At 50.0% G+C, this 19,027-nt stretch overlaps 1 protein-coding gene across 2 annotated transcripts in view; it reads left to right on the top strand.

The window, feature by feature from the left end:
• efnb3b (ephrin-B3b) overlaps window positions 1-19,027 on the top strand; it is a 38,903-nt gene that overhangs the window by 15,410 nt on the left and 4,466 nt on the right. Inside the window, exons 2-4 of one of the 2 annotated variants that reach the window (XM_066722431.1) lie at window positions 906-1,201; window positions 17,261-17,353; window positions 18,436-18,528. In XM_066722431.1, the coding sequence (XP_066578528.1) occupies window positions 906-1,201; window positions 17,261-17,353; window positions 18,436-18,528 (482 nt within the window). The remainder of the gene's footprint in view (window positions 1-905; window positions 1,202-17,260; window positions 17,354-18,435; window positions 18,529-19,027) is intronic. The other variant, XM_066722432.1, reaches the window with a different exon arrangement.

The following is a 19,027-nucleotide window of genomic DNA, read 5'->3' on the forward strand; positions in this document are numbered from 1 at the left end:
CTGGGCCCCTTCTGAAGGACAGCTGTGGTCGGCCTCTCATGCTACCCCCCAGTGCCCCCACCAGGCACTGTTTCCACTCAGGACTGCCGTTTCTGTGGGGGAATTTTAAGTACCCTCTGGGCGACTGGATTATCGTCCCTCTCTCTCTCTCCCTAATCCTCGTTGTCTCTCGCGCGGAGGGACAGCGATCAGAACCGGCCTTTCTTCCGCACAACAATGATCATAATAATAATGACCACAAACATCACACACGGACAGAATACAGATCTAATACAATCACTCCGTGGGAGTTTCTGTCGTCTTCTCTCGCTCCCTTTTTCAATGGTTTTCTCTTCACCTTTTTCTCTCTCTCTCTCTCTCTCTCCTTCTCGAGTTGTGTACGGTGTGTAGTATTGTGTTGTCGCTGCTGTGAGTGGTGCCATGCAGTGCATACATGCTCAAACTTCTCACAATGGGTAGAGAGGGAGAGACAGACAGCAAGAAAGAATGAAAGATAGAGATACAGGTAGACAAAGAGAGAGGGAGACCGAGACCTTGACAGGAACAGATGGATCAGGGGTGAAAGAGGTGTCAAAAGGAGCAGAGGGATAGAGAGAGAGACGGAGAGATAGTGTCTCAGTGTGTGTGTCTATACTTTACTATAGAGAGAGTCTGGACTGGACTGGTACTGAGTGTCTAGATTGGACTGATACTGAGAGTCTGTACTGGACTGATACTGGGAGTCTGGACTGGTACTGATACTGACAGTCTTTACTGATCATGAGAGTCTGTACTGGACTGGTACTGAGAGTCTGGACTGGACTCGTACTGAGAGTCTGGACTGGTACTGAGAGTCTGTACTGGACTGGACTGAGAGTAGAACCCAGCCCACTCACCTCTCCCTCTGTCTTCCCTGTCCCGTGCAGGTTCGGCGAGGAGAAGGGCTACGTGCTGTACCCCCAGATCGGGGACCGGCTGGACCTCATCTGCCCTGCCTCGGAGCCACCGGGCCCCCGCTCCACCATGGACTACGAGTACTACAAACTGTACCTGGTGTCAACCCAGGAGCAGGCAGACCGCTGCGAGGTGACCGGGCCGCCCAACCTGCTGCTGACCTGCGACCGGCCCAACAGTGACATGCGCTTCACCATCAAGTTCCAGGAGTACAGCCCCAACCTGTGGGGCCACGAGTTCAAGACCCAGCAGGACTATTACATCATCGGTGAGGTCACGGGGAGGTGGCGGGGCCGGGGTGGGCGGCAGGACAGTAGTAGGGGTGGTGGTCCAATTGGGGCGGGACCTTTACATCATCGGTGAGGGAGAGTGAGAGTCCTTCTTGTCTGGGGGTCTTGGGTGGAGCTCTGTGGGTTTGTGTTGCAGTGCATTTATTACATCATCAGTGAGGTCATAGAGAGGGGGCGGAGCCAGGGAGGGAGGCGGAGATGGCCCAATCACACCAGGACTGTGACATCACCGGTGGGGTTTTGTTGCTTTGTGTTTTCGTCCCCGTGCGTCTCTGTTGGTGTCTTTGTCTCCCTCTCTCTGTCCCTAGCACTCTCTGTCCCTCTCTCTATCTGTCCCTCTCTATATCCCTCTCTCAATCCATCTCTCTCTCTGTCCCTCTCTCTTTTTTCCCCTCCCTATCCCTCCCTCTCCCCCTCTTCGCCTCTTCCTGTGCCTGGCGGTATTAGCGAATGCTGTTGTATATTTACTCCTTTTTTTTATTTAATTTGTAACTTTGCTCTCTCTCTTATTTGTAATCCAGTCAGTGTTATCAGCTCTGGGCCAGACCTGAGCAATCGATCGCCTGAGAGGTGGATCAATGGGGCTCCCAGCACTCAGTGCACTGAGCAGCAAGGTCACACACAGAGAGAGAGATAGACAGAGAGAGAGAAAGAGACAGAGAGAAAGAGAGAATCCCTCTTAGTCCCTCCCTTCCTCCCCTCCTTCTCTCCTGCCTCTCTCCCTCCCACCCTGTGTCACCACCCTCCCCTCCCTACCCATCTCAGTCCCTCTCTCTCTCTCCCTCTCTCCTCACCCATCAACCTTTCCCACTCCTCTCTCTCCCTCCTTTCCCCCTGCTCTCCCTCTCTCCCTCCCTCATGGCCATTGTGTGTGATGGTGTGACAATGTGTATACTCAGTGTGTGACAGTGTGTGTGACAGTATGTGACAATGTGTGTGACAGTGTGTGTTTGAGTGTGTGTGACCCTTCCCCTCCCGGGACGTGTGTGTGTCAGTGTATGTACGTGTGTGTGACAGTGTGTGTGTGTGTGACAGTGTGTGTGTGTGTGTGTGACCCTGCCCCTCCGGGCCGTGTGTGCTCTTGGCCCCGGGTTCTGTCTGCATTATTAAACAGGCAACACTATTTTATTTATCAAGGTTAAGCTCAGATAACCTACAAAGTGCTTTTATTTTGTGCGTCTCAAAAGTCTTTCCTTTTTTCTCCTTCTTTTTCTGGCTTTCTGTCACTCACTCACTCGACTGGAGCAGCACTGTTTGGACTGTAGTATACTATAGTATAGCACAGTATAGTATAGTGTAGTAAAGTATAGGGCCCAGACCGGAGCAGCGCTGTGGGGACTGTAGTATAGTGTAGTATAGTATAGGGACTGTAGTAAATCTGAGAGTCTCACTGGTACACACACTATGTGCTTGGTGTGTCATTGTGTGTGTCAGGTGTGTCTCTCTGCACGTTGTGCTTGTGTGTGTGTGTGTGTGTGTGTGTGTGTGTGTGTGTGTTTCCCAGTGCTGTGTTTTGCCAGGAGGCCCCTGTGCTGGGAGATGGAGGGGGGGCTCTTTTGATGTGCAATTTGCAAAACTGATGGACTAATGGAGGAATTCAAAAAAGAGCTGGAGGAGAGAGAGAGCGAGAAGAAGGGAGGGAGAGAGAGAGAGAGACCAAGGGATGGGGGTGGGATCGAAGGCAGGGAGGGAGACGCACACAAAGGGCAGATCTATAATTGGGCAGTTGTGTATTTTTAATGTATTTATTTCGTGGCGTTGTGAAGCGTTCTTGGGGAAAATAATATTTTGGAATCCTATAAAATATCAAACCGGAGAGTGAGAGAGGGGAAGAGAGAGAGAGGGAGATATTGTCAATAAAGGAATTTTAATTTGATACAGGGAGGGAGAGTGATAGAGAGAGAGAAATGGAGGGAAGCAGGCAGAGGAAAAGAGAGGGGGGGAGAGAGAGAGGGAAGGAGAGGGAAAGGGAGAGGGGAAGTGAGTTTGCCGTGCCCAGTGCTGTGTGGCCGTTCACTGTTAATAAGGGAAAGTGACAGCGGTATCTGGGTCAGCAATCAGAGCAGTTTGTGTGTCTCTGTGTGCGTCTGTGTATGTGTCTCTGCGTCTTTCGCTGTGTGTCTCTGTGTCTTTCACTGTGTTCTGTGTCTTGCTGTCTGTCTCTGTGTGTCTCTCTTTGTGTCTCTGTCTTTCTCTGTGTGTGTCTCTGTGTCTTTTGCTGTGTGTCTCTGTGTCTTTTGCTGTGTGTCTCTGTGTCTTTCTCTTTGTGTGTCTCTGTGTCTTTCGCTGTGTATCTCTGTGTGTCTTTCTCTCTGTGTGTTTCTGCATGTGTCTCTCTGTGTCTCTCTCTCTGTGTGTCTCTCTGTGTGTGTCTCTGCGTGTGTCTCTCTCTGTGTGTCTCTCTGTGTGTCTCTGTGTGTGTCTCTGTGTGTGTCTCTGCGTGTGTCTCTCTCTGTGTGTCTCTCTCTGTGTGTCTCTGCGTGTGTCTCTCTCTCTGTGTGTGTCTCTGCGTGTGTCTCTCTCTGCGTGTGTCTCTCTCTGCGTGTGTCTCTCTCTGTGTGTGTCTCTCTCTGTGTGTCTCTCTCTGTGTCTCTCTCTGTGTGTCTCTCTCTCTGTGTGTGTCTCTCTCTGTGTGTCTCTCTCTGTGTGTCTCTGCGTGTGTCTCTCTCTCTGTGTGTGTCTCTCTGTGTGTCTCTGCGTGTGTCTCTGCGTGTGTCTCTCTCTGCGTGTGTCTCTCTCTGTGTGTCTCTGTGTGTCTCTCTCTGTGTGTCTCTGCGTGTGTCTCTGTGTCTCTGCGTGTGTCTCTCTCTGCGTGTGTCTCTCTCTGTGTGTCTCTGTGTGTCTCTCTCTGTGTGTCTCTGCGTGTGTCTCTCTCTCTGTGTGTGTCTCTGTGTGTCTCTGCGTGTGTCTCTCTGTGTGTGTGTCTCTGTGTGTGTCTCTACGTGTGTCTCTCTCTGTCTCTGTGCGTCTCTGATCGTAAAGACTTCACATTAAAACCACAGCACACTCCCACCGGCTCAGCAGGGTCTTGGCGCGGTTCTCCTCTCACCCCCCGCCTGGACGTCCGCGGGGATGATCTCAGATTATTGACCACAATCCTACCCCTCCCCCCTGCGTAATCCCAGAGCGCCCCTCCAGGGTAGAGAGACGAGGGCAGATCAGCACTCGCAGCCTGGATGGGGGGCTGGGATGTGGCGGCAAAGGGGGGTCTTTAATTGGTTAATAATGGTTGTAATATCATTAATACTCGAAATAGTTGTTATAATAGCAGTAAATACTGTTTATTAGGTTTAGTATTTTACATTTCTTAAAATAGAACAATTTCAATTTTAATACTTGTGATTAAAATCATTTAGAATATCAATTCTTAAAATCACTTAAAATTTTTAAAATCTTGTGATTTTTTTAACAAAACTAAAACAATTAACTTTAAAATAAACGTGCTCAAATCAAATAAACAAAACGTGATAAAAGCAAAAACTGCACACCAACAAAAGAGTCAAATACATTGAAAATAACAGAAAATGCATTAGACAAAATAAAGAAACAATTAAAAGGAAAAAATAAAAAACAAACAAAAAAAGTCTAATGCATTTTAAATTAAACCCAAAAACGGTCAATGTATTTGACAACAAAATATAACAAAACTATACCTAAAAAGCCCTAAACAATGTGATTTAAAAACAACTAAATCTTTAAAAACAATTAAGATTCATTATTTAAAATCTTCTTTTAAAAACAATCATTCATAAAATCTTTAAAAGATCTTTAAAAGATCTTGGACTCGGGCTCCAGCAGGGGGAACTAACCGTCCCCGGAGGTGGGTCCCATCATGGGATCCTGAGCTCCCCCAGATCTTGTATGCGCCAGTTCTTAAAGGCTTCCTCCTTGCCCCTCTGATGGACCTCCAGATTGACGTAGTCTTTCACAAACACCATGCCCCTCCGCGCGATGACGATCGGGTCCAGCTCCTGCTTATTGAACAAACAGATGTTCCGTCCCTCCCACAGTGCCTGCTTCACTGCGCAGACGACACGCCACCAGCACCTCAAGGTAGATGTAGAGATTCCCTTGGCTGGACCGTATAGGATCTGCTGGGCGGTCGCCCGCGCAGGAACGGCGAACCTGTGGAGGAACGGAGAAAACAGGAGCCAGACCCTGTGGGCGGAGGGGCACTCACTAAAGATGTGAGCCTCCGTCTCCTTCCCCAAGCAACCCTTATAGGGGCAGGTGTCATAAGGAGCTATGCCCCTTCTGTGCATGAACACTCGGGTGGGGAGACACCGACTCACAGCCATCCAGGAGACATCTTTCTGCGTGTTCGTGAGGCAAACGTGCGTAGCGTTAGCCCAGATAAACCGGCAGGTTTCGGGAGGGAAATCTTCTATCCGGCTGGTCTCCTGGGCAGATCTCATCTGACTACAGATGGTCTTGTAATCCCAGGAGGCCAGCACGACTTTATGGAGGCCTACTTCGAGCGCAAAGGCTCGGAGCGCCCTGTAGAACGGCGGGGGATCCCACGAGTGCGGCCTGGTGTTGTCCATGGCGCAGAGGCCGAATGGTCTCAGGCTGCTGGCAAAATAAAAGCGGTTCATGAAACTCACCTTCTTGCCAGCAGCCTGGATGTTCTTAACCACATAGGCCAGCCCCTGCGCCTTTATCAGCCGCACAACGTCCGGGACCCCCCTGCCTCCATCCAGGGTACCCTTCACCATCTGCACTCTTTTCAGCCTCTCCATTTTGCTCCCCCAGACAAACCGAAATATAATTCGGGTCACTAGTTTTGCGATAACCTTGTCTGGGGGGAAGATCATTCCTACGTAGAGGAGTATCGGGAAGAGGATGGCCTTTACGACCAGCACCTTACCAGCCATCGTCAAGGTCCTTGTGCTCCAGCCGTGGATCTTCCTTTGGACCTTCGCTATGGCCTCCTCCCAGCTCCGGGTGCCCGTGTTGGTCCCGTCGATCGTGATCCCCAGAACCTTGATAAACGGCTTCACAGGGAACACGGTCGGCGGGCCCCGGCCGACAGGCCATGCCCTGGAGAGGTAGACCTCGCTCTTGGCCTTATTCACAGCGGCCCCCGTCGCCCTGCAGAAGCCGTCCAGCAGTTCCTCGACCCTGGCCACGGACGGAGCGTCCGTGCAGACCACGGCCACGTCGTCCATATAGGCCAGGGCCTTCAGTTGCTCTCCGCCGGAACCCGGGAGATGGAAACCTGTCACCCGGACGTCCCGGCGGATCGCCTGCATGAACGGCTCCAAGCAGAGGACGTACAGCAGGGCCGACAGGGGACAACCCTGCCGGACCCCCGACCTGACCGGAAATGGTTCGGTCAGGTGGCGGTTCACAAGGACCCTGCTGCTTAGGCCGCTGTAGATGATCTTAACCCACCTCCTCAGGCCAAGAGCGAGACCCATCCTCTCCATAACGAGCTGCAGGTATTCGTGGCCCACTCTGTCGAAGGCTTTCTCCTGGTCCAAGCTGATTAGGACCAGGGGAAGCCCTCTCTCGTTCGAGTAGGCCACGACATCCCTGAGCAGCATGGCGTTGTCGGCCGCCGATCTCCCCCGGGCACCACAGACCTGGTCGGGACCCACGACTTGAGGGAGTGGCCGCTGCAGCCGGAGCGTCAGTGCTTTGGCCAGTATCTTGTAGTCGGTGCACAGGAGGCTGACTGGCCGCCAGTTCCTCAGATCTTTCGTGTCTCCCTTCTTGTGAAGAAGGGAGAGGATACTCTTCTTCATCGAAGGGGCCAATCTGCCCTCTCTGTACATCGACCCCAGGACCTGGCCCAGATCTTCCTTAAGCACCTCCCAAAAGATCTTATAGAACTCAGCAGGGATCCCGTCGGGATTATAATAGCAGTAATTGTAATAATAGGAGTATTGGTAAGATGATTGGTAAGCGTGGTGCTGGAGTAGCGGCCCGGGTGCAGATGGCACAGATCAACAGCGCGGGGCGGGGGGATTACAGAGGCTGCTGGGAATTTCAGCCCTAATCATCGTGGCAGCTGTAGTAGTGCACGAGATGTGGGAAGGGGCGGAGTCATTATAGCCCCACCTCCTCTACTCTTCCTTCCATCCCGCCCACTCTCTCGCCTGTGGCACTAATCCAAACACATCGAGACTGACAGCTGTCAATCACTGGAGCGGGGGTGTGTGGAGAGAGAGCGAGAGAGAGAGAGAGAGAGAAAGAGGGGGAGAGGGAGGGAGAGGATACATAAAGAAGGAGAGGAATGTGTGTGTGTGTGTGATCTGCGATGAAGTGACAGTGTGTATGTGTCAGCTCTAATTAGAGACCGAGTCCTCTCTCTCTCTCTCTCGTTCTCTCGTTCTCTCTCTCTCTCCCCCCATCTGTCTCTCGGTCGCCTCTCTCTCTCCATCTCTGCCTCTCTCTCTCTCTCTCTCTCTCTCTCTCTCACTCTCTTGCTCTCGGTGTCTGTCTTTCCATCTGTCTGTCGCTTTCTGTCCATCTGTCTCTGTCTCTCCCCCTCGCCATCTCTCCCTCTCTCGGCTCTTTCTCTCCCCATCTCCCCTTCTCTCCCACTTTCCATCTCTCCCTTTCACTCCCTCTCCTTCTATCTCTCTCCCACCCTCTCTTGTCTCTGCCTCACTTTCCATCTCTCCCTCTTTCTCTACTTCTCTTTCTATCGCTCTCCCTCTCCCTCACTTTCCATCTCTCCCTATTTCTCTACTTCTTTCTATCTCTCTCCCTCTCTCCCTCACCCTCTCGTGTCTCTATCTCTTTCTCTCTCTCTCCATCCCTCTCTCTCTCTGTACTGTACTGCTGGAGCTCATTGACCCTGCAACCCCTCAGAATGCACATATAAATAACATCAATAAATAGACAAATAAATAAATAACGGGACGTGTGAAATTAAATATTCAGTGTCAGAAACTGCGCCTCGCACTCCTTCACACAGAGAATACACGAGGGATCGTCTGAGTGTCGGCTTCTCGCTGTTTAAGAAGAGTTAGAGAGAAGAGTACGGTGTGTGCGCTCTGTGATCCTGGAGGGAGGGAGAGAGAGAGAGAGAGGGAGAGAGAGACATTTGACTTCTAACTACCTTTATTTTACAAATGACAAAGAGTGAGAGGGAGGGGAGAGGAAGAGGGGGAGACGGAGAGAGACTTTCGACTATTAATCACCTGTGTGCTACAAATGACAAACAGATGGAGGGAAGAGAGAGTGGAGGGAAAGAAGGAGAGGGGGAGAGAGGAAAGAGATGGGAAAGGAGAAGAGAAGAGAAGGAAGAGAAACAGATGGGGGAAGGAGAAGTGGAGAGAGATGGGGGAAAGAGTTAGAGAGGGGGAGGAAAAAGAAGGGAAGAGAGCAAGAGAGACAGACAGCAAGACAGACAGAGAGAGACACAGGGAAAGGAGAAGGGAAGAGGGGAGAGAGAGATTGGGAAAGAGGGGGAGAGAGGGAAGACAGAGAGAGAGACAGACAGAAAGGGAGAGAGATGGAGAAAGAGAGCGAAAGGGAGGGGGAAGGAGATGAGAGAAGAGAGACGGAGAGACATGCACACCGCGCACTACAGAGGGATCAACAGCTTTGCAGAGACCCGGAGAAATTCCGAAGTGAATGAATTAATAAAATTAATCAAATAAACGAGCCCTGGAACTCCGGCGCTCAGCTGGCGCGGGGCTTGAAGGGAGATTGCTGAGTATTTATTAATTTCTGATCACAGGCGGGCGGCATACATTAACGAGGGCAGTCATTAATGTGCAGTTACCCCCGGGGAGACGGCGGGCAGACCGATACTCAACACCCCTCCGCTCCTCGCCCATCTGCCCCGGCCCCCTCTTGCCTCCGGCACGGGGCTAATTTACACCCCGGTGGATTGAAGGATTTGCATCGGTGCCGCCCCTCGGCCCGGGAATGCCCCGCCTCGGCCAGACACAGGAAGTGTGTATAGGTGTGTGTGTGTGTGTGTGTGTGTGAGAGAGAGAGATGGAAGGGGCAGGGTGAGAGGCAACACTACAAATGTTTGTCATGCCAATAAAGCTCCGTGTGAGTGTGCGTGTGTGTGTGTGTGTCAGTGTGTGTATGTGTGAGAGAGAGAGTGTGTGTCTGTGTGTGTGTGACTGTTTGAAGGTGTGAGTGTCAGTGAGAGTGTGTATATATATATATCTAGACAGACGCAGTGAGGCAGAGACACAGACAGCGAACTCCATCCCTTTTTTTCTTGGTTTATAAACTATAGATATGTGTGTATATATATATATATATATATATATATATATATATATATAGAGAGAGAGAGAGAGAGAGAGAGAGAGAGAGAGGGGTTGACAGACTGGGAGAGAGAGTGCGGGAGGTAGAGAGACTTGGAGTTACAGAGAGAGAGCGAGAGAGACGAGGAGTACAGAGAGAGAAAGGTGCTTATAATGTGAGTTGTCCTGTTTAAACAATCGTCTGGGGAGTGCTGAGCAGAACAGAGCATGAGAGAGTGTAATCTGTCTCTCTCTCCCTCCCTCTGTGCCCCTCGATCCCTCTCCCTTACTCTGCCCTCTCCACCCCTGTATTTCTCTCTGCCCCTTCCGTCTCTCTCATTATCTGTGCCCCCTCCATCCCTCTTTCATTCTCTCTGCCCCCTCCATCCCTCTCTCTGCCCCCTTCATCCTTCTCTTTATCTGTACCCTCTCCATCCCTATCCCATTGTGTCTGCCCTCTCTATCCATCCCTCTCTGCTCCATCCATCCCTCTTTCTCTGTGCCCCTTCTATCCCTCTCCCATTCTCTTTGGCCTCTCTATCCCTCCCTCTCTGTGCCCCTTGATCCCTCCCCCTTACTCTTTGCCCCCTCCATCCCTCTCTCTCTCTCCCTGCCCCCTCCATCCCTCTCTCTCTCTCTCCCTGCCCCCTCCATCCCTCTCTCTCTCTCTCCCCCTCACTTCCTCTCTCTCTCTCTCTCTATCCCCCTCTCTCTCGCCGGGAGCGTTCCACAGCCACAGATGTCAGGATGCATTATCACAGATCGCTGCCTCCCTCCACTTTAGTTTTCTCTCTTCTCTCCCCCCCCTAGTTCTTTTCTTCTCTCTTCCTTTTCTCATTCTTTTTCTCTGGACGAAGCTCTTCTGTCTATCCTAGCAGCCGGGAGGAGGGGAGCGAGGGATAATGTTTTGAAGCTTATACACACACACACACTGAGTATGTATTTGAGCTATTGACATTGTACCCATGTCACACACACAGAGAGAGAGAGAGAGAGAGAGAGAGAGAGGGAAAGAGATGGAGACAGAGAGAGAGTGAGGGAGGGGGTGAAAGGCAGAGGGGGAGGGTGTTGTTGTGCAGTTGTGCTAGGTGTTGAAAGGAGATCACGTTGCCTAATTACTCTTAACGAGCGCCACTCCCCCACCCCAGACTCTCTGTGTCGGTGGCGATTAACAGATTGTTCGCCTGAGTGATGTCATGTCATCACAGTTCGGCCAATCACAATGCCCCGCCGGCCTCAGGTCATGATGTCATCAGTCACTGAGGTGACAGGAAGGATTGACTCAAGAGGCGACTTAACTATAGTCCAGCACTGGGCCCTATACTACACTATACTGTATTATACTACACTATACTATAGTGCCCACAGCGCTGCTCCAGTCTGTGTTTTCAGTCATCTGTTTGTCTCTCTTCTCTTCTTCCTGTTCCCAGTGTAAACATGACCTAGAAAACAGCTATTTCTCTCTCCGTCTCTCTCTCACGCACGCTCCCTCGCTCTCTGTCTATATATACATATATATAAAAAAATCAGACCACATTTTTTCTCTCTCTGAACCTTCCTGTCTACATTCATTCCCTGTCCTGCAATTAAAGCTTCCCTCCCTCTTCCCTTCTCCGTGTCACAGTTCTCCCACAGACTCTCCAATCATCCTCCCATTCTCCCTTCAGACTGCCGACCCACTTCTCTCTCGCTCTCTCTCTCTCTCTTCCCTCGTATTCCTTCTTCTTCTTTATCTTTTGTCCCTGTGTGTTCCTCATCCACCAGGATGAGAGAGACGGATGGTGTCTCTAGTAAGTTTGTCAGTCAGTCAGTGTGTCAGACGGACAGTCAGTGTGTCAGTCAGTTAGTGTGTCAGTTGGACAGTCAGTGTGTCAGTCAGATAGTGTATAAGTCCGTGTGTCAGTGTGTCAGACGGACAGTCAGTGTGTCAGTCAGTCAGTGTGTCAGTTGGACAGTCAGTGTGTCAGTCAGACAGTCAGTGTGTCAGTCAGATAGTGTATAAGTCCGTGTGTCAGTGTGTCAGACGGACAGTCAGTGTGTCAGTCGGACAGTCAGTGTTTCAGTGCGCCAGTGTCAATCAGTCAATGCGTCAGTGTGTCAGCCAATGTGTCCATGTATCAGTCAGTGTGTCAGTCAGTGCGTCCGTGTATCAGTTAGTGTGTCAGTGTATCAGTTAGTCAGTCAGCATGTCAGTCAGTAGATCAGTCAATGTGTCAGTCAGTGCGTAAGTGGATCACTCAGTCAGTCAGTCAGTGTGTCCAAAATCGGCCCAGGAAATTCGGGTCCGCCATCCCATATTTATGTCAAAATCAATAAACCTCAATAATAGTGAAGTCAGCGCACGCAGCGCCGTCATGATGAACTATCGGTACAAAAACAAAATAGCTTCATGATCTGGAAGTCACAAATAATAGGCTCTCCTACTGAAAATATCATACATGTTAAAATATCAGTATCACATATTTTCTGTTCGTTACTCATCGTCTCTGCACGTCTCTCTCTCTGTCTGCGCTGCTTTGCGGTCAGTGATGCAATATTGTACCCGTGTGTTTGAGACACAGGCAGCTTCATTGACAACGACGTCTGACAGGCAGCTGTGATTGCAGCTGCTTGTACTCTGACTCTACTGTACAGCCAGCGAAGCGCAACTCGACAGCAGCTGCTCTGATACCTGGGCTTTATCAGACACGCAAACACAATTTGTAAAAACGTAAATAAAGAGTTTGTACAGCATAACTATAGTAAAACAACCAGCACTGTGAAGTTTGTGCATAGCAGCATGAGCGACAGCCATTTGATCTGCACTACGAGTGATTACAGAGTAAATTTGCCGCAGTTAATAAACATTACATTTTGTTCACAAGTATTTTACACACACACACTTATGGTGTTGTGTAGAAAGTGACTGCATGACCATATCATGACAGGACGTAACTGTAATTTTAAAAGCACTGACCCGTGCAGAGGACTTTTGTGACGTGCATATCTGTCAGGAGCGGGTTTTCTCCTTCTGGCACCAGTCCCCAAATAACAAATAATATTAATAAAATGGTGTATAAAGTATTGTGGTGTATTACCTATATTATTATTGTTTTAAAATGTTTGAAATCCTGAATTTTGCGGATACTGCCACCAAATGAACCGTCTGCTTTTGCCTGGATTATATGCACATGCGCTACAAAAGTTGCACAGCTGAAATAATTACAAATATATCCTGTCATGATATAGTATTGCGATCGCTTTGTCAGTCAGTCAGTCAGTCAGTCATTCAGTCAGTGTGTCAGTGTGTCAGTCAGTGAGTCAGTCAGTCAGTCAGTGTATTAGTGTGTCAGTCAGTCACCCAGTGTGTCAGTCAGTGAGTCAGTCAGTGTATCAGTGTGTCAGTCAGTCAGTGTATCAGTGTGTCAGTCAGTGAGTCAGTGTGTCAGTCAGTCAGTCAGTCAGTGTGTCAGTCAGTCAGTCAGTCAGTGTATCAGTGTGTCAGTCAGTCAGTCAGTGTATCAGTCAGTCAGTGAGTCAGTGTGTCAGTCAGTCAGTCAGTCAGTCAGTGTATCAGTGTGTCAGTCGGTCAGTCAGTGTATCAGTGTGTCAGTCGGTCAGTCAGTGTATCAGTGTGTCAGTCAGTGAGTCAGTGTGTCAGTCAGTCAGTCAGTCAGTCAGTGTATCAGTGTGTCCGTCAGTGAGTCAGTGTGTCAGTCAGTCAGTCAGTGTATCAGTGTGTCAGTCTGTCAGTCAGTGTGTCAGTCAGTCAGTCAGTCAGTGTGTCAGTCAGTCAGTCAGTGTATCAGTGTGTCAGTCAGTGAGTCAGTGAGTCAGTGTGTCAGTGAGTCAGTGTGTCAGTCAGTCAGTGTGTCAGTCAGTCAGTGTGTCAGTCAGTCAGTCAGTGTATCAGTGTGTCAGTCAGTAGTCGCTGTAAAGCAGAGAGACTGAGGGACAGAGAGAATGAGAGAGAGAGATGGATGAGATAAGAGTGGTTCAGTGCTGGAGAGATAGAGAGAGAGAGAGAGACAGAGAGGTGAAAGGAGTCGAGAGAGACAGAAACATCTGACGTTCTATTGAACACATCCGACATAAACTTCATAAACTTCACAAACATCATGATCAGCGAGGAATAGATATATTTATCTGAAGGTAGGACAGCGAGATCTGTCTCCTTGCCTCCGTCTCCCCCGGCCCCCCTCTGTCTTTTCTGTCAGGCATGTCACCGGACACCCCCCCCTGCTCTGGCACTCTGCATGGACGCCCCCCGGGGTCCTGTCAGCGCTGGCTGCTGCCGCGGCAACGCAGAGCTGATCTAATGGGGGCATCTGCTCCTCACTCAGTGCCCGCCCAGGCGGGGGGGTGAGGGAGAGATTTTGAGTTGAGGATAGAGGGATGGAGAAAGACAGAAATTAGTGAGAAGAGAGAGAGGTGAAGTGCTAAAGGGAGGAGGAGAAGGCAAGAGTTGTGGGATGATGTGTTTGTTAGTATCAGTTTCTGTATCAGTGTGTCAGTCAGTGCGTCAGTGTTTCAGCCATTGTGTCAGTGTACCAGTCAGTGCATCAGTCAGTGTGTCAGTGTGTCAGTGTATCCGTCAGTATATCAATCAATCTGTCAGTCAATCAGTCAGTCAATCTGTTGGTCAGTCAGTCAATGTATCATCAGTCAGTGCGTTAGTGTATCAGTCAGTGCGTCCATGCATCAGTCAGTGTATCAGTCAGTGCGTCCGTGTGTCAGTCAGTGTGTCAGTCAGTGTGTGTATCGGTCAGTGTATCAGTCAGTGTTTCAGTCAGTCACTGTATCAGTGTTTCAGTCAATGCGTCGGTGTGTCAGTCAGTTTGTCAGTGTATTAGTCGGTGTATGTCAAGGTGTCAATCAGTTATCAATTGCTGTACCAGTCAGTGCGTCAGTACATCCGCACAGCACTGCACTGAGTCAATGTCCCGCTTAAACACAGCGTGGATTGAATAACTGCATCACAGTGGAACAGACAGGATCGCTGACCAACATATAGAAGACAACCCCATAGATATGACATGCGAGAGTGTGCATGCGTGTGAACTGTATGCATGTATGTAATACATCCACTTTGTTGTGGAGGGGGGGAGGCTGGGTGCGTCAGTGAGGGCTCTGACACACTGTCCCCTTTATTGCAAGTGTGGATTCTGTGCTGCTGAGTTTTTGGAGGACAATGAGAGGGAGGGAGGGGGTCTGAGAGAGAGAGAGAGAGAGAGATGGAAGAAAAGAACGAGAGCACAAGCGAGCAAGCGTGTGCAAGCAGGCGGCGGAGTGCAGGGGCCCGTGAAAACCGCAGAGAGAGAGGGAAAGAAAGAGAGAGAGAGAGAGGAAAAAGTCCCAATAAAACCTAATGTGACCTATTTCTTGCGGCTTTGAGTCCAGCTCTGCTCCTGATCTAATGGAAAAGACTCAAATCAAATGAAATACAAATAAAGTTGGGTAATGTGTGTGTGTGTGTGTGTGTGCGTGTACCTGTGTGAGTCTCGGGGACGCAGTGCTCTCACTCCATCTCTCCTTCCCTCCCTCTCTCCCTCATCAAAGACATTTAAATAATGTTGATATGAGTCTAATGATAGAAGGACCAGGTTAATTAAGCAATTGGCAGAGAGAGAGCGAAAGAGAGAGAGAGAGGGGGGGGAGGGAAGCAAATCAGAAAAGTCTTTATCTTTCGTTTAATGCTTGTTGCCGTTTTCCTGCTTTTCGGGTTCAGAAATATTTCGGGACAGAAATAAATACCCCCATTCACAATAGCCCCCAATCTGTGTGTGTGTGTGTTGTGCTGGCACTGCCGTGTCGCCGCACACACACTGGCACCCCCCCACACCTCCGAAATAACTGCACCCAGCACCGCCCCCCCGCTCCTGTCATGTCAGATCTGTGCTCAGTCAGACAGTCCAGAGAAGGTTATTTCCACTATGTAGGTCAGTTAAAACAGGACAAACGCAACTGGGTCATCGCTTCTCTCCGTCTCTCCCTTTCACTTGTCCTCCATCTCTTTCTCCCTTGGCGGGGGGGAGTATTTCAGAATGACACCTGTTGGGCCGCAGACACCTGTGTGTGTGTGAGAGAGAGTGGGAAGAGGATTAGAGGATTCATTGGAGCTCTCCCTCTCTTTCTTTCTCTCCCTCTCTCTCTCTTTCTCTCTCTCTACATCCCTCTCTCTCTCTGTTGGAGCTTCAGCCCATCATAACCGATCAACGTCTCAATTAGGGCCCCTCTCTTCCCTCCTCCCTCCGTTCCCTCTCTCTCTCTCATTCCCTTTCCCTCCCTTTCTGCTCTCTCTCTCTGTCTCTTTCCCTCCCTTTCCTATCTCTCTCTGTTCCCTTTTGGACTCCCACTCTTCTCTACCTCCACTTCCATTCTCTCCCTCTCCCTCTCCCTCTCCCTCCCCCTCCCTCTCTCTCTCCCTGTCAGTTAATGTCCTTGTCTGTAGTACACACATTCCTATCAGCAGCTATCATTGTCTCAATTACTCCTCCAGCGATCTCCCTCCCTCCTCCTTACTCTCTACCTCCTTCCCTCCCTCCTTCTCCCCCTCCCTCCGTCCCTCCCTCTGTAGTGAGCACACGCTACTTCCTTCGCCTCCCATCGTCCCACGACTCAATTACCGCGGAAACACCTTGTCAGGACCAATCAGATCACTCGCCTCGGGAGCAGGAGTTTCCCAGAATTCCTCCGCCGGCGTCTGTGCCTCCCGAGAACACAGATGAATGGACATACAAACCCACAGCCATACAAAACACACAACATACAACACACACACACACACGTATGTAAGCAGGGTACACTGTAAACTATGTGAAACACTTAGTTACTGATATTGTACATTGAATATATATTGATAATTCGACTGAATTTGGTCGAAACACTGATTCCAGTTTGATTCAATCAACCCCCCCCTCTCTCTCTCTCTTCCTCCTCTACCTGTCCTTCTCCACTTATCCCCCTCTCCCTCTCCCACACCTCTCTTTTTCCTCCTCCCTCTCTGTCTGTTTCTATACCCCGTGCCCGTCTCAAGAAACAGATGCACGGTGAGTCGCGGACCTGCTTGAGTCGAAGTGGAGAGAGACAGTGAGAGGCAGATGAAAAGACAGAGGGAAACAGCCAGAGAGAGAGAGTGAGGGAAGGAGGGAGAGACAGAGACAGATGGAGAGAGAGGGAGTTATTGCGATTGCTTATAATGAAACACGTAGTCTTCAATCACTGGCATAGATGGAGTCATTTAGTTAATTACAGGAACTCTCCCTGCTCCCCCCTTTCTCCTCCTCCTCCTCTCCTCTCTGCCATCTCTCTCTCTCTCCACACTTCACTCAGGGATGAGTCTCTAACCTCCGTGTCTTTGTCTGTCTAAAGTTTTCGTGAGTTCAAGAAGGTGTTTGTAAACCTCAAGAACTCTCTATCTCTCTCCCTCTCTCGCTCTCTCTATCTCTCCATTTCTCGCTAATTTTGCAAGATAAGTGGGTTGTGTTTGCAGGAGGACAGGAAAATAAAATAAAGCAATAAAGGAACAAGAAGATGCATAGGGAGGAAGGGAGAGAGAGGGAGGGAGAATGATTTTTCCTTTTGGTTCTCATTCTTTCATTTCATTCATCACATCTGTCTCTTCATCTTTCTTTGTTGCTTACTTCTTTCTCTCCATCTCTGGCACCTCCCTCTCTCTCTCTCTCTCTCCCTCCTCCGGTTCTACACCCTACTGGGGTGAGTGCCAATCTTTGAGTTTCATTTGAGTTTCAGTCTGGATGAATCTGAACTGAACTTTTAAAAACATTTTTCTCCTCTTTTAACGTTTTCCTTCTCTTCCTCCATTCCCTCTCTCCACAGCCACCTCGGACGGGACACGGCAGGGCCTGGAGAGCATGAGGGGCGGCTCGTGTCTGACCCAGGGCATGAAGGTCGTGCTCAAAGTGGGCCAGAGTGAGTGAACTGGGACCTTTACCCAGAATCCTCCCCTCCTCGAACCAGTACTGATGTACAAGCATTCCACACTGTGCACACTGTACACACACTGCACACACACTGACAGGCAAAGCTGTCCAAAACACTACACACCCCATGCCATTTCACTTACTCTGTCAGTGTGTGTGTCTGTCTGTCTGCCTCTCTCTTTCTGCCTGTCTGTGCATTTGTCTGTCTGTCCGCCTGTCTGTCTGTCTATCTGTCTGTGCCAGTTATCTATCTATTTCTATGTGTCTGTGTATGTGTTTGCATGTGTGTGTGTGTGTGTGTCTTCCTCTGTCTGTCTGTCTGTCTGCCTCTCTTTCTGCCTGTCTGTCTGTCCGTCTGTCTTGTCTCGTCTGTTTGTCTGTCTGTGCATGTCTGCCCACCTGCTGGTCTGTCCTCAGTCTCTGTGTCCATCCATGCTAGATCTCTATCTGTCTATTTGTGTGTGTGTGTGTGTGTGTGTGTGTGTGTGTGTGTGTGTGTCTCGGTTAGTGAAGTAGGGCCCAGATACGGATGACAGCGGTTGAGCGATGGAAGGAATCTGACCGATGTTGCAGGCGGTGTGTTTCTCAGCGCGGCTGAAACAGAACAATTAGAGAGACTGAGAGAGGGAAGGAGAAGCATGGGTTTAATAACTCCACTCTCCCTCTCTCCCTCTCTCTCTCCCCCTCTCTTCTCCATCTCTTTCTCTCCCCTGGCTATTGACTTATTAAAAACCAGAGGAAGAGAAATGCAAAACAACACCCCCCTCCCCACAAATCAAAGAAAAAGAAAATTGACAGTCCAGTCCAGCAGGGTCTCTGGTCCTGAGAGACACAGTCCAGTCCAGCAGGGTCTCAGCCCTGGTCCTGAGAGACACAGTCCAGTCCAGCAGGGTCTCAGCCCTGGTCCTGAGAGACACAGTCCAATCAGGGGAGAAGGATAGTGAAGCAAGGGAAGAGAAGGGAAGGGGGGAGTGTGCAGGAGAGAGATCACTATAGGCTTCAGAGAGTTGAATAGTATCTGACTTTCTCTCTCTCTCTTTCTCTGTCTCTCTCTCTGTCCATCCCTCCCAGGTCCACACGGTCCTGTTCTCAAGCCCCCCAAGCCAGGACCTGACCAGAACCTAGTTCGACCCAACAGGGTCAACGGCCAGGACGCAACCACAGGTACTGACCCGAGAGAGAGAGAGCATTTTACGTACCTTTGACTAGCATAGGGGAGAGATGGAGGAGAGAGATAGAATATAGGAGGCAGCCTTCCTCCGCTCTCCCTCATTCCCTCTCTCTGTCTTTTTATCCCCCCTCGGAGCCCAGGCCTACAGAGTAAGCATTTCCTTCTAATGACCTGGGAGGGCAAGGGATTGTGGGAGCAAAGCAATGACTGAGAGAGAGAGAGAAAGGGGGAGAGAGGGAGCAATCTTCAGCCTCAGTTTAAAAGAATTATGAGTCTAATTTGTTGTGTAGTGTCTTCCTCTCGTCCCCTCACTGCCCTGTGTGTTTTAGAGGTGTGTTTTTATCTGCCTCTCCCTGGGACTGATTTCTACCCAGAAGGCCTTGCACCAGCCAACTGCCCGACTGACACCGACCCGGTCCCTTACAAAGACGTGCAAACACAGCCGTAGCATCACAGCCACCCCCACTACAGGTCCACTCTCATTTACCCACC

The sequence above is a fragment of the Amia ocellicauda genome, chromosome 14 (assembly GCF_036373705.1).
Source record: "Amia ocellicauda isolate fAmiCal2 chromosome 14, fAmiCal2.hap1, whole genome shotgun sequence".
In the NCBI taxonomy this organism is placed as follows: domain Eukaryota; kingdom Metazoa; phylum Chordata; class Actinopteri; order Amiiformes; family Amiidae; genus Amia; species Amia ocellicauda.